The sequence below is a fragment of the Mastomys coucha genome, unplaced genomic scaffold (assembly GCF_008632895.1).
Source record: "Mastomys coucha isolate ucsf_1 unplaced genomic scaffold, UCSF_Mcou_1 pScaffold20, whole genome shotgun sequence".
In the NCBI taxonomy this organism is placed as follows: Eukaryota; Metazoa; Chordata; class Mammalia; order Rodentia; family Muridae; genus Mastomys; species Mastomys coucha.
Window position 1 is genome coordinate 77,165,111 of NW_022196903.1, and position 15,596 is coordinate 77,180,706.

The 15,596-nt window shown below is 47.1% G+C and overlaps 1 protein-coding gene across 4 annotated transcripts in view; it reads right to left on the minus strand.

Annotated features, from left to right (window-relative positions):
* The window catches only part of Cd207 (CD207 molecule), a 20,290-nt gene extending 9,272 nt beyond the window's left edge, over positions 1 to 11,018 (minus strand). For 3 of the 4 annotated variants that reach the window (XR_004121744.1, XM_031380895.1, XM_031380897.1), the window contains exons 1-5: positions 10,876 to 10,954; positions 10,664 to 10,780; positions 8,361 to 8,735; positions 7,261 to 7,412; positions 5,766 to 5,884 (exon numbers count right to left, since the gene is read on the minus strand). Coding sequence is in view for 3 of the 4 variants with exons in the window: in XM_031380895.1 (XP_031236755.1) it covers positions 5,766 to 5,884; positions 7,261 to 7,412; positions 8,361 to 8,735; positions 10,664 to 10,780; positions 10,876 to 10,945 (833 nt within the window). In the remaining variant the exon portion in view is untranslated. Of the gene's footprint in view, positions 1 to 4,326; positions 4,952 to 5,765; positions 5,885 to 7,260; positions 7,413 to 8,360; positions 8,736 to 10,663; positions 10,781 to 10,875 lie in introns of those variants that run through there. The other variant, XM_031380896.1, reaches the window with a different exon arrangement.
* Between the last annotated feature and the right edge of the window lie 4,578 nt (positions 11,019 to 15,596).

The window sequence follows — 15,596 nt, forward strand, 5'->3', positions numbered from 1 at the left end:
GAGAGAGAGAGAGAGAGAGAGAGAAAGGGAAAGAGAGAGAGAGAGAAACTGCTTAAAATCAGCCCCTCTGGGTAAAGGAAACACTTTCCAACAGGCTGATGAGGGCCTGAGGCTTCTCAAAGGAGGAAGGGTTCTGAGTCTTCCAGTTATACAGGCTGAAAAAGTACATAACTAGAAAAGGAAGTCTGAGCCTCTGCTACCCATCAGCCCTTTAGTCTGGCAAGAGTAGGGGCCCACTCAGGGGTGCTACTCTAGTGGGGGGGGGGAAGCAGGAGTCTGGCTCAGCTGGGGTATAACACAATCCATCCCTCTCCTGCTGTGTGAAAGTGATGTCAGGTCCAGTAAAATTCTTGGCTCCTGGGCTACCTGGATGTGTGGACTGTTAGGTATGGGATTCTCTGTTACCTCTTCCTCCTCATCCTCCTCTTCTTTCTCCTCTTGCTCCTCCAGGACAAAACCAGAGACTCCAGGCATTTTTGCTTAGGTTTTTACCCACCCCACCTCTGACTCACTGACTTGGCAGCTAAAGCAGAGGAGCCTTGTTTAAGGGCACATTTCAGCCAGTGAGGGGCTGCAGCAGTCAGTGTAAGGCAGGGTATTCACTGGCCAGACTCTCTTTGCTGTTTTAGGATCAAATGGCATGGCATCCATCCATACCACATCAAAAGTGGCCCATTCTAGTTCACAGAGAGTGAAGAGCTTCACAGGTGACATCTTAGCTCCATAGACCCCTCAAAGAAGTCCTTGAAGTGCTGTGAAGTAATTCTAGGGGACTTAACTGTGTCAGTCTGGCTCCTATTTCCACAACAAAAATAAGCACACCAAAACAGGTCTGTTCCTGGAGACTGGGTCTACAATTGCTTCAGATTTCCCCTGTATCTCTCCAAACATCCAGACAACTCACTGCTTGGCCCTGTTTCAGGAGCATGCCAGCCAGAAATTCTTACTTTAGTTGTGTTTCCATTTTGTAGATTGGTGGTGGCCACAGGCTGGGGCTCCCCTCCTGGCCCCCAAATCTATAAATGTGTTTGCCCTTGACTAGGGCTGTTCACCTCCGGGGCCTCCAAGTGTGGTACTTGCCCCTGCTAGGACCTATCCTGGACCCCAGGCCCTGAATCTGGATTCCTCCTACATCTTGCTGGGGCCTCCAGACACTATGGAGCTTGAGATCACTGGGAAAAGACTAGCAGGCTAAATTCAGATTATAATTAGCTAAATGTATTAAAACTTCCAGCTGTGCTGTATAGAAGGGAATTCTAGACCTGCCAGAAGCTAAATAATGACACAGAGACTTATTAATATTTATCAGAAGCTTAGGCATTTAGCTTGGGCTGCCACCTAGCTAGTTCATCTAACTTGATCATATTATTGAAGCCCATGACCTGCCGCGTGACTTTTTCTTTACAACTCTCAGTCCTGGTATGTCCAACCACCTCCCTGTCCAGGTGCTGAATCCCCTCACCTCTATTTCTTCTCTTAGAGACCCTCTCTCAGCCCAAACGTTCACCCTCTCCTTTCCTGCTTAGCTGTTGGCCATCAGCTCTTTACTTTAGCCAATCTGTTGGTAGGGAGGAAGCATGCTTATAAAATGCTGAGGCAGGTGATGAGCCATAAGAATTAACAATACCAAAATCTGGCCAGTACTCAGCTCTAAGCCAGTACACCAATCAACGATAGAATGTACAGAGACAACCTTCACACAGTGCACCCCAAATGGGCTGCAATCCCTAACCCAAATCAGAGACGTGCCACACAGAGGTAGGTGAAGGAAGGACTTTTAAAAGCAAAAACCTCAAGAAGTCCCTGAATGTCTGCTCTCGCAAGTTGAGCAAGCCAAAATGCTGTTCTGTTTGACCAAGACTAAGTGGTCAAGGTGGCCTTGAAATAGTCCTTGAATATCCACTTAAGCAGGTTGCAGAACCCAAAATTTAATAGTTAGACATATCATAGGGTAACAAGCAGGTGGTCATGTCACAGCTAGGTATGGTCAGGGAGTCAGGGCTGCAGGGATTTGATCCTCCAGGAATTTAGGTCAGAGACAAAAAGGCTAACAGGCAATAAGATGGATGCCTCGCACAAAGTGGAGTTTCTTTAGCCACTGAGTAGAAGACAGCTGATCCCATGGTGGGGTATTTTTTTTTTTGTCATTTTTTCTTTATTTAGCCATATACAATCTTACGAAAAAGTTTGTAATAATATGAACACCCACATCTCCTACTGCAAGGACAGAAGACAAAACCTAACGGTAGAACAAGGAAAGAAGATCTGTGTAGGATCAACACCAAAGCACGCTGGCATTTATTTAGAAGACAGCTGTTCAGCAAGTGTTCTGAGGGTATTCTCCATAGGTAGAGTGTCTCTCTTCCGTGCCTACACATCAGCAAGAGCAGTCCACAGGAACCAATATTCTAGGTAGAGATCGTTGGGCACAAGGCCCACGAGAGCCAATGTCAAACCCACCCTCCCAACCATCACCACGGCACATCCTTCACAAGAAGCCCTCGCAGTGTTAGGGGAATTCTAGATCAGGTTGATGAGCCCTGCTTGGCTCAGGCAGGACAGACAACTTCTCTCAAAGGTTACATTAACGGCTGCCATCACCTTGTCTAAACTGTACCAACGACACAGAAGGACCCACGAAGAGAAAAACTCCATTATTTCTTTTCCTTCTTGGGTGCTGTTCTTTTCCCTCCTTTGGAAGGTTTGCAGTATTTTGCTTCCGTCTGAGCCAGAAAATTGTCCATTTCCTTTTGCCGATCCCATGGTGGGGTACCTAGCCAGATGGGGAGTCTTTCAACAGGTGGGACCTACTGGTAAAAGCAAGGATTCTGGGAGGATGAAAGATGCCCTGGCCCTAAACACAAACCTAGTGCCTAGTGTGGTGGCACATATTTTTAATCCCAGCATTCCAGAGGCAGAAGCAGAGACAGGCTGATCTCCGTAGGTTCAAGGCCAGCCTGATCTATGTAGTTAGTTCAAGGGTGAAATATACCATGTGGGGGTGGGAAAAGCTTGTACCCTCTGTACTCCCTCTTCTCACTCAGCGGTACCCTGGGGATGGCTCTCAAAGGGACTCTCTCTCTTCTGAGAATCCTCAATGGAGGTCAGTACATGCTTCCTGCATTCTCTCTGATGTCCTACTTGCTGGCCTCTATTTTCAGGCCTTTGTCTCAAGCTCAGATTCTGGGTTATATCTAGACACCCAGTGTTTGTTAAGAATGGGGACCTCAGGAGGGATCTCTTGGGGGGAAGGCTAGAGGACAGAAGTCTTACTACCCAGGAGGCCCCTGAAGAAACTTACCAAACTTCACCTTATTTCACTCACATAAAAACTGAACATAAGCTGCCCTGCCTGTGGCTATTGGCTTTTCCAGAGGCAAACTCCCCTTATTCTTCTTTTTTACCCTCTATTTGGGTATACCCCGAGATTGCATGTCCTTTCCAGTTCACAGTGGTCACTGGGAATGAAAACAAGCACTTCAAGGAAAGCTTTGAGCTAAGGGGTGTTTAAAGTAGACAAGGATGTCATAGCAAGAGCAGAGCACAATGGTGTGGAGACAGAGGAGCCTGAGACAACTGTGGTGGCCTGGGCATGTGATGGCCTGGTGGCAGGAGGGAGGGGAGCTGAGTCAGGCAGCTCAAACAAAACAGAGGACCTGCCAGCCATGAACTGCACTGGATTAGCTCACTAAAGGAAAAGGGGATTCAGGCTTCAGAGAAAGTGGATGAAGAGGTGATGGAACATGGCAAGGATAGGGTGACCAACAGCTGCTGTTGCCATGGAATTCAGCCAGAGTGCCCTCGAATGCTCCTAAACACACATGTGGGTATTGTGGTTTCAACTAGAGAAAGCCTCATAGCAACATGGAAAGAATTGCTTGATTATCCTGAAACAAACTGCCTCCTCTCTTACGACCAGATCTTCTATACCAGGCTGGCCTCAAACTCACTATAACCTTGAACTGGTGATTCTCCTGCCTCCACCTCCTCAGAACTGGGACCACAGCTATGCACTAACATACCTGGTTCTGCAAATTAGCCTCAGGGTCACCAATGCCAGGTCACTTTACCCAGTGAGCCACACCTCCAACTTTCCTATTTACTTTTTTATACTTTGTTCTTTTGTCTTGTAATTTAAATCTACAGGACTGAAGAGATGGCTCAGCAGTTAAGAGCACACGTTACTCTATGAGAAGACCAGAGTTTGGATGCCAGCAGCCATATCAGGTTGTTCATAAACATATGCAACTCTAGGGGATTAGACACCCTCTTCTGGACCCTGCACACACACACACACACACACACACACACACACACACCAAGAAATAGTAAGTCTTTACATTTATTTGCAATAGGCACATAAAAGCAACATATTTACATATTTTGAGAGTACCATGTGGTGTTTTGATACATGTTGTATAAATTGTATCATGGTTAATTGGGCATGTCTGTCTCCTCAAATACTGGTCATATTTGAATGTAGCTTTTATATGGTCAGCCAAGGCTTCTTAGAAGAATCAGGAAAATCTAAACAAAATGTTTAGAGTGCTGAGCTGCCTCACCTGGGCAGCGAGGACTGCTTACACCCTCTCCAGGTCCTCACCCATTTAACCCAAGCTTCCCCCTCCAAGGCCTCCAGGAGCAGAGAATTGCCAGCCAAGACAGAAGGACCCCAGGGTGTGTTCGGGACAATTTTCAAGCAAGAAAAAGATAAGGTACAGAGCAATCTTGGAACTTCAGGGAGATGAACTTCTGCTGGATCATTATTGCCCCACAGATGCCGAGCTCAGGCCAGGCCTGTCATATAACTGTTTGGATGTAAGGCTTCTTGCAGATGAAAAGAATCTTATTGTCACAGGAAGCATCGTTCCAGCACCTCAGGGCAGACACCCTGATATTGGCACAGTGTTCATTGTTCCCTACGTTGTTGGGTTCACCTGAAATCCAGAACCTATCAAGTGAGAAAACAAAGCAAGACACTCTGTACACCTGGCAGAATGCTTCTGTAGGATGAAGGAAGCCCGGAACCCTATCCACAGTGCCAAATAGACTGGGCATGATGGCACATGCCTTTATCCAAACACAAGAGGTAGAGACAGGAATATCAGAAGTTCAAGGTCAACCTAGGCTACAAAGCAACGTTCCAAACCAGCCTGAGATACATGAGATGCTGCCTTTAAAATTGGTTATTTTAGAGGCCAGCAAGATGGCTCAGTGGGTTAGACTGCCTGCAAGCAAAGCTGATACCCTGAGTCTGATCCCCAGAATCCACATGGTAGGGAAGAACAGGCCTGGACAAGTTGTCCTCTGACCTTACATACATGTGACACATCCATCACTTACACACACAATAAAATAAACAAATGAAACTTTTGATGAGTTCTTTTAACCCTGGTTTTCATCCTGGCTAACAACACTGCAAGGTTTTGCTCCCAAACCTAAGAAGGCCTAAGAGTTGAAATAGTCTTTCAAGTCTAAGCCCCCCACTGTGCCCCTGTCCGGCATCTCTCAGGCTCTTATGAGTCCATACTGCATAGGCCTGCACTTGGGTCAGATCCTCACCCCAGTTAGGAAGAAAGGCTTGCTGTCAAGCCCCATAAGACATGGAGGTCCCTAACTGGCCCTAGATACCCAATGAGCAGAAACAGTTAGCTCCATCCCACTCCAGCAGTGCCACTGTGCACGCCAAAGCAGAACCCCGTATTCATGGGAACTCACCATGGGGCAAGCCAGGCTGGCAAGGAGGGCACAGTAAAGTCACTCACCTCTTACTTTGCTCCTTGTTGAATGACATCTGGTCCACCCAATACCAGTCCCCTTCACTCCCTGCCTTGGTAAGTCCAATCCAGTGTGGAATTCCATCTACTGCCTTGTAGAGAAACTCCTGGGGGGAACAGAGTAAGTGAGCAGAGACCCAGCCTCCACCACCCCTCTTGGTATCTACCTGTTGGGTACTCTTCATTTGTGCACAGCGGCAGCCCTGAACCTAATGGTACCCCATGAAAGCTGCAGATTCTCAGGTGCAGCATCTTCTCTCAGTGCCTTTCCTGGACCCAGAGCCCACTTCCAATTCCTGGTTGCTCTTAGTTTATCAGCTAACAAACTTGGAACTTGTGCTTTCTAGTGAAAGATTGGAGGGCATGGGAGACTCAGCCTGCCAGGCACAACAGCAGATGCCTGCAATCCCTGCACTTTGGAGTCTGAGGCCAAGGGATCGAAAGTTCAAAGCCATCCTGAGATATATACTGAGACCCTGTGTTAAAAACAAAAAACAAAACAAAACAAAACAAAAAACAGATGATTCAACTGAGCTGCAGATAAGGGACATCAAGGGAATTGCCTAAATGTAATACCTAAATTACATGAGTCCTTAATTGTGCCAGACACTAGAGGACCTCTGTTATCCTCCCTGCAGGCACTATTTCATCAATTCACTTAAAATGAGGCCTGGGAATTTTCCCTAAGGCTCCGGGATAAGTTTGATGCCAGACTGTGACACTCAGCTAGAACCGTCCCTGGGCCTTCATCTGCTTCACTTCTCTGTCTCTTGGATCGATAAGCCTGGTCTTCAGTCTGCATCACCAGGAAAGAGGCTTATCATGACCCGGAGCATCTTAGTCACAAGTATTTCTATTTTCTGCCGTGTGGAATGAGCGCCCCCTCCTGGCCCTCTTTGAAGCTAGCGGATTATGTGATTGGCTCTCCCTCCCTAGGGACGTGTGAGGAGGAATTACACGAAAGCTGGAGCTGTAAAAGCCAATGAAGCTTGTCGTGTCCCCTTGCTTCAACAACTTTGGATGTGTGTTGACACAAAGCCTCTTTTGGCTTAGGCCCTTGATACCCATATCAAGCAGACCTGTTAACCCTTGCAAGATGTATAATATACATGAAAAATAAACTCAGGGCGGGGGGGGCAGTTAATAAAATGACCGAGTACTTGGTGCATAAGAATGAGGTTTTGACTTCAAATCCCAGCAACCGTATAACCCCAGCAGAGAGAGAAGATCGCTGGAACTTGCTAACCCATTAAGCAGTACTTGGGGAATATGGGAATGTAACAGAGTGATAGAACAGACATTTGACATCCTCCTGTGGTCTCCACATATGCACTGGAACCCCCCCCCCACACACACACACACATTCACATACCCCCACCACACACGTTAGGTCATGTACAGTTAAGGAACTTTTGTTAGTGCAACAAACTCCTGCCCAGCCTGGCTGGCATACCCCCTCGCAGAGCCGGATGCTCATACTCACGTGTTCTGATTCTGAGGTCACTGAGGTCAGGTGAGCTTCCCTAGAAATACAGAGCTGCTCCGCGCTGTACCAGGTCTTGGGGGTGTGTGAAAAGTAATAGAAGTTTCCCCTGAAGTACTTCCAGCCTCGAGCCATCATCTCCAGAATGTCACCTGGAAAACAGAGGCTGGGGTAACTGCGGAGCTCCCAGTTCTGCTTTGTCCTGATGGGATGGGGTGTTCAATGGGATCTTGGGGACAACAGTGAATGAGTCCAGGCTCTAGGGTTCTTGAGTTCCCAGTATCAGGGATTGGGACTTGTGAATAGAGCTTCTGAGGCTAGACAGAGACAGCGGCAGGGGAAGGGAGATGTGACAGAACATGGAGACCATCACCCCAGGCCCTGGCTCACGGTAATGAGCATCATGGGATTCAGCAGGGTACAAGCCAGGTGTAACATGTTATATTAGTGAAGTCAGTAAGAAGCTGCCCACTTTGTCTGGAGACAGGTTGGCCTCTGGCTCTGTGACAAGGAGGGAAGAGGACAGAACAGTCCAGCCATGGAGAGAAAGCTCAACCTGGAACTCCAGCAGATGGCCTCATCTTCCCCGGACAGTTTCTGCAGGATGTTTGTAAGCTCCTGATTTGATGACATCACCTTTCAGCTGCTGCTTGTTCTTCTACTTGAAAGCCTTACCCTAAAGGACTCTCTGCTCCTCAGAAAATCCATCAGAGGGCCTCAGTGGGCCTTCCCCAGTTGGTTTCTGCTGGTGATTTTAATGCCCAACTTGATGTTTTTATATATCAATCTATCACCTATCAATCTGTCTCTCTGTGTCTATCAACCATTTATCCATCCACCACTTGTTGTTTATTCTTTTATTTTTTGCTCACTATATATTTAATAAACTCACTCAAACCCAAATATGAAAAAAATAAAAATTAAAAACAAAACAAAATATGTGGCTATTTTCCAGGCCATACAGAATGCCAGGACAGACTAGACTCCCAATGCTTCTACATTCTGCACCTTAGTGAGCAGAAGGAGATCCGAACTACTGTTCAAGTCAGGTAGGGGCTTGTGTTCACTGGTCAGCCTGCAGAGTGATCTCGTTTACTTACTCTGTTCTTTGAGCAGCTTGTTGACATTTTCCAAGCTGTTCTGTAGTCCTCGGACCTTTATGTTCAAGGCACTGGCTTTATCCAGATCTCTTTGTAGCTCTGGGATTTTGGCATTGAGGTTTCCAACCTCCTCCCAGTTCATTGTTAACATTTGGAGCTGATTATGGGCTAGCCGCATGCTGGTTTCCAAAGACAGGATCCGAGAATGCACTCTGTTGAGGCTGGCGTTCACTATCTGCATCTGAACCTCAGCATCATCCACACGGCCTCTTTCATTCTTAAGATCAGAACCCAGGGTGCTGATGTTGTCCACACGACCTTTCAACATCTGGGCATCACTCTTCACATCCAATATTTTGCCCATCAACCTGGGATCTGGATTTGAGACAGTCAAGGGGTCAGCCGAGGGGTTCCTAGGCCATGGAGGTGGAGTGTTGTCCAAAGGAAGGAGAAGCTGCAGGATCACGTTTTATAAAGGAATAAGACAGTCCAAGGAACTGCCACCTACTCTCCATCCATTTATTAATATACAGTAAGTGTGCATTAGGTGCTATCATGCATCCTGAATGCTGGCTGGCACAGGCAGCAAGGAGACTAAGAGTCCTCATGAAGAAGCAGAAGGAAATCCCAACCCTGAAATTCTGGGGTGAACTTAGTAAAAGGGGTTCCTTTAGTCACCCCCTCATCACTCCAACTCTGGGTCCCCTCTCAGTCTATGAGTTAGACCCCAGCCATCTCCTGTCAAAGACCCCACCACCAGCTAGGGAAGCACATCCCTCCCTTGTCTGCCCACAGCCTGCTTTATGGCCATGAGTGGGACCATATACATGCAGAGTCCAGAGCATATGGGAGGGGCATGAAGCTCTTTCTGCCCTTCCTTGGCCCTATCTTTCATATGCTACTAAGATCATAGGCACAGGAATGAAAACTGAACAGTAACTGTCAACGGAATCCTATGGGATGGAAGATGAGTGACTCAGCAGGAAGAACACTTATCCTTACAGAATACCTGGGTTTACTTCTCAGCATATATGGCAGTTCTTGACCAACTATAACTTCAGTTCTAGGGAAGTCCAATGCACTCTTCACTCTTAGGGCACCAGGGCATATGGTGCACAAACAGGCAAGCAAAAAACTCACATACATAAAATAAAATAATATTGCCAATGCCAAGAGTCCTGTGAGAAAGGAAGTACTAGAAGTCAGGAACAGTAGGGCCTGGCAGCACACACCTTTACTCCCAGCACTCAGGAGGCAGAGGTGAGTGGGTCTCAGTGAGTTCCAGGCAGGCCTGATCTACTGAGTTCCACGCCAGACAGGGCTACATAGTGAGACCCTGTCTCAAACAAAAAGAGAGAGATGGGAGAGAAGAAAAGAGACAAGACCAGTGATCTATAGGATAAGACCAAGGTCAGTGATGTCCGGGGAGGGTGGGGCTGAGCATCTGAGACCAGGCGTGTAGGTCATGAAAAGAGAAGACATTTTTCCCTGTGCTCTCTAGAGACTTGGCAGAAGGAGAAAGGTATGACTGCAACAGAGGCCAAGAAGCTTCTAGAAGAGGAATACGAAGGTTCCAAGTATGAACTTACTCTTTGCCTGGACAAGGGAGTACAGAGGCTGGGAGGTTTGCTGGATTGGCTCAGGACAGAACTAGTACCTAGTAAGTACCTAGTAAGATCAGGAGATGTCAAGCTCCTTGTTGGGAGCTAGTCACAAAGCTTTGAATCCAACGATCTGGGAGCTGTGAGTGACAGGAGTTTAAGGGAGTCAAAGGCGGAGATAAAAAGTTTAGTGATTGTTTCCTGAAGAGAGAAAAGTACCCTGAGAACAGACACTTTCTAACACCAGTTATAAGATCCTCCCAGAACCCAGGATGCAAGGGATAGCAGGCCAGCTTCTAGAAAACATCAGTAAAGTTCCTGAAATGTCATAGACCGGAGACACCAAAGACTGTAGCAAAAAAAGTTTGGGGGCTGGTGAGATGGCTCAGCGGGTAAGAGCACTGACTGCTCTTCCGAAGGACCTGAGTTCAAATCCCAGCAACCACATAGTGGCTCACAACCACCCATAATGAGATCTGACGCCCTCTTCTGGTGTGTCTGAAGACAGCTACAGTGAATTATGCTGGAGCAAGCAGGGCCAGAGCGAGCGGGGCCGGAAGAGGTCCTGAGTTCAATTTCCAGCAGCCACACACATGATAGCTCATGGCCATCTGTACAGCTACAGTGTACTCATACACATAAAATTAATAAAATAAATCTTTTTAAAAAAAAGTTTGGATTCCCAGGGACCTGTTGACTTACAGAAAACAGCCTGAAGCACAATCGAGGCAACCAGCACCAACGCCAGACAGGTGAAGGCCACGCAGATACACAGAGGTTTCCTCAAAATTGGAGACAGACCTTGCTTGGGAGGAGGCTCTGGAAGGGGACAAAGGGTTCTGTCTGTTAAGATCAGTGAAGAGCAGTGGTGGGCATAAGCACCGAGTGGACATGGAGCAGTAGCTGGTACTTGCCTTGAGGCCAGAGAGAGATGTTCTGTTTGTCCACTGTGAAGTGCGCTTCGGGAGCCTCCCTCTCCTTCATCTCCACCTCTGGCATAGGAACTTCTCAATGCCCATCTCCCCAAGAGCCTTTTTATCCAGAAAGAAACAGGAAATGAGTCAAGAAGCAGGTCACTTTGTCGTGCCCAAGTTCCCTGTTCTTGGCTTAGACAATTTGCCTGCCAGAGGCCACAGCTTCATTCTTTCGACAAAGATTTGGGCTTTGATGAGGAAGCCACCTGACTTCTTCCCTGGTACACAGACATTTTAATCATCTTATCCAAAGGATCTTCTATTCTTGTAAAAAGCTCTTTATCTATCATCCATCCATCATCGATCCACCCACCCTAAAAATGCACATTGGGTGCCTTCTAAGAGCTCAACACAGGACCCCAGAGATGAACTTCTGTCTTCTTACACAGCAGCTTGCAACCTGACAGGAAAAGGCAGCCTGAGCAAGTGTATTGCAGTACAAGATGGAGAACGTGGCAGTGAATGAATATGCACTGTCAAAGTACATACAGGGAGCAGAGTGGTGGGGGTGCTGATTGAGGGATGGGCACACTCAGGGTGTGGAAATAGACTAATAGGATGCTAAGAGACCTGTAGGTAGCTCTGGTCCTGTATATATGTGTAATATGTGACAGGAGGTGGGCAGAGGTCTAAAGTCCTTTAAAGCCTCTTAAGGAGCTTTACCTCTTTCTTGTGAGTTCAGGCAGGGGGCATGAGGACAAGAAAGAGCACTCTGAGGGGATAGGGGGATAGTTCAGTCAGTAAAGTGCTCGCCATATAAGCACTAGCTGTTCCGATCTCCAGCACCCATGTAAAAACCAGGTACATCAGCTGGCACCTATACTACCAGGCTAGGGAAGCAAAGACAAGAACATCTAAGAAGATCACTAGCTAACCAGACTGGCAAAGAGTGATCTCTAGGTTCAGTGAAAAACCCTATTTCAAAAGATAAGGTGGAAAGTGATTAAGGAAGTCATTGGACATTGACCTCTGGCCTCTAAAGCATGCATGCACATATGCATATACATATATGTGAACATGTATACAAAAGAAAAGTCCCTCTGGCCATGGTGAGGAACATCAATTGGGATACAAGAGTCTGGAAGCAGAGAGACCACTGCAATAGAATGTTTTCATGTGATCTCAGATGTTATACCCTTATAAAATGCAGCACAGAGACTTACATTGTTAAGTCTGAGATTGGGTTCTCCTTGATGCTACCTGCAGCTTGGGCATCTCACATGAAGTAGGGTGGCTCAGCAGTAGTTGACCCAGACATTTATCTCTCCTCCTCTCTTAAATCCTTACTCCTCTCTAGAATCATTAACAGAACTCCCTATTTAGAGCATACTTAGGATTCAGAGGAACTGGTCAGGAACTCAGTAAATGAGTAAGTTTTCTCCTGACAAGCGTTTTTGCTTTGAAGAAGCCTGCTATCTCTAAGAACTTTGGTAGAAATCAGACTCTAGACAAATATAGGAAAGAGAGAAAGGTGAAGAGGAAAGAAGAAAAATAACAGGGAGAAGATGAAGGAACTGGCACAGATGGATGGATGGGTGGATGGATGGATGGATGGTTGGATGGATGAAAGATAAACAGTTGGGTGCATGAGTAGAAGAGAAGATGATGGGATAATGAATAGAAATGTGTTAATTGATCAGTGGTTGGACAAAAGATCAATGAATGGACAGGGAAACAATGGTTGAAAAGATGAATAAAAGATCGATAGGTGGATGAATGGTGGAACAATTGATGAATAGATGGATAGAAGATGACTGAATGGATATGGATATGGATAAAGGAGCAATGAAGATTAGGTAGAGAGAAAATTAGTAGATGAATAGATGGATGATAAATAAATGGGCAACTTGAAGACTGGTCAGAACTCTGCCCAATCTATAGCCAGGAATCTGCTTTCTAGAAATTTCCATTTCTCACCACTGAATCCAGCCCTCATTTTTATGGAAAGGCATAAAGAAGTATGGCTTATACCTTACATAAAAAGTAATAAGAGCTCTGGCCACAGAGCTGGACAGCTGGCCTAGCCTCTCTGTGTGTTGAACCTAGAAAATGGGTGACATAAGAATCCAGTGTAGCGGGCTAATCAGCGAGGTCAAGGAAATAGCTGCCCAGTGTTGCAGGGAATTCCCTGGTTGGGAGCATCCTGTCTCCCTGCTCAGCATAGTCCTGTCTAGCATGAAAGTACAGGAAAAGATCCTTGAACCCACAGATCTCCAGAGAAACCAGGAATGTTAAGCGCACAGGATTGTCTTTCCGATGCACTGGGGATTATATTACACCAGAAATCTTTTTTCCATGTTGTACTGTATTTAAATATGCTGACAATGGGCCACCCAGCATCAGACTACCCAAAGTCTTGATCCAAGCTGATAAAGTCAATCTGAACCAAGTTTTCACCCTCATCTCTTCACAGCTTGCTTTCCTGTCTGGGCACCTCGAGGTCCCCCTCAGCATCCCTTGGAAATGACAGCCTCGCTGCCTTTGCTGGGTGACCGAGCTCATGCTGGAGCTGAGTCTCTGCATAGGAAACCCAGATAGGATCCCATGATTCACTCACCTCCCAGCCACAGAAAGGGAACTAGGGAGGAAGCTGGAGCTCCAGCGGCCCTGTCTCATGTCCTCCCACCTCCACTCTGTCTGGAGCTTCCCAGAGTCTGGTCTGATCTGGCCTTTGGCAGGAGCACCTTCCTAGCCAGTGGCTGAACTTGAAGCAATGCTGCTCTGAACTTTCAAGAGTAGAGCTGCCTCTTCCTGCTGCTCATCTTGGTTCCAGCCACGTCTATAAGGATGAGAATGTCCTGTCTCTGGACCTTCCTGGTTAATTTTGTCAACTTGGTTCGATTGATAAATGCCTAGGGCATTCATTACTGAGGGGCTCCTCTGGGTGCATGTGGGGGAGTTTCCAGAGATGATTACCTGAGAAGGGAAGATTCTCCCTGAATGCTGATGGTACCATCTCATGGAGCAGGAAACAGGCTTGGAGTAAAAGGGGGGATGGAGAAACCAGCAGATCTGGTACTCCCTTTTCTCAGCTTCTTGTCGACCAAAATGTGAGCAAGCAGTCATCTGCTGCCAGACAGGAGCCAGCGCCTCCTCATAGTCTGGGTGGACTGTGTCCCCTGGGCTGTGAGCCATGATAAACCCTTTCTCCTTAAGTTGTTTCTAGTCAGACATTTGACCACAGCAATGGGGAAAGTAACTAACAATCCTGTGGCCTGTGTAAGCCCAGTCACTCCAGCCCTCTGCTCCAGGCTCTACAGCAACAACCTGGGGCCAGGGCCAGAAGGTAGAAAAGAGCACAAGATCCTAGGAGAAAGGGCCCGAGGATCCCAGGGCATTTGAAAAACAAGGCTGCCACCCAATGTGTGGGGTGTCTGGTCCCTTCCTCCTCTAGTAAAAAGTTGGTTTTTTTCAACAGAGATATAGATAATGAAGAATATTGTTTATATACAATATAAAAATTATATATATAGAATACATTTTTTGGCCATGAAGAAGATAAAATTATGGCTACAGAGATGGCTCAGTGTTTGAGAGCACTTGCTTCTCTTCCTGAGGGCCAGCTTTTAGCTCCCAGCACCCACATTAGGTGACTCCAACCAATTGTACCTCAAGATTCAGAAGATCAAATACCTTCTCCTGGCCTCAGAGGATACCTGTGCCCACACATAGAGGCATACACACAGTGAGACATAATACCTGTGCCCACACAAAGAGGAACGCACACAGAGGCATGCACATAGAGGCACACACACAGAGGCATCCACACAGAGGTACACACACATAGAAGCACACACACAGAGGTACACACACAGAGGTGCACACACAGAGGCACACACACAGAGGCATACACACAGAGGTACATGATACCTGTGCACACACACAGAGGCATACACACAGTGAGACATGATACCTGTGCCCACACACAGAGGAATGCACACAGAGGCATGCACATAGAGGCACACACACAGAGGCATGCACACAGAGGTACACACACATAGAGGCACACATAGAGGCATGCACACAGAGGTACACACACAGAGGCACACACACACAGAGGCACACACACAGAGGCACATACACACAGAGGCATGCACACAGTGATACATGATACCTGTACACACACACAGAGGCACACACACAGAGGCACACAAACAGTGATACATGAATTAAAAACAATATAAATATTTTTAAAAGAATAAAATTATGAACACACCTAGGATCAGAGGTGAGGAGGACACAACGTCTGTCCCAACACCGGGAGTAACTGGGACCAGTGGAACCAAGCACACAGAAACTTGACTAGCCCAGTAGCTCTGGTTCCTTCTGGTCTGTCTGGGCTGGTACCCTGAGCAGACCTTGGGTGCATGCTCTGCAGCCAGTCCCACAACACCCAGAAGAAGCTCCACTCCCAGGTGCTCTAACAGTTCAGGTTCAGAGGTGAGGAGGACACAACATCTGTCCCAACACCGGGAGTAACTGGGACCAGCAGGACCCAGGCATACAGGAACTCTGCCAGCCCAGTGGCTTGGGTTGCTTCCGGTCTGTGTGGGCTGGCCGGTGCCCTGAGCAGACTTTGGGCGCAAACTCTGAAGTCATTCCCAAAACACCCAGAGGAAGCTCCACTCCCAGGTGCTCTAACAAGTCCAGGGTCACAGGAT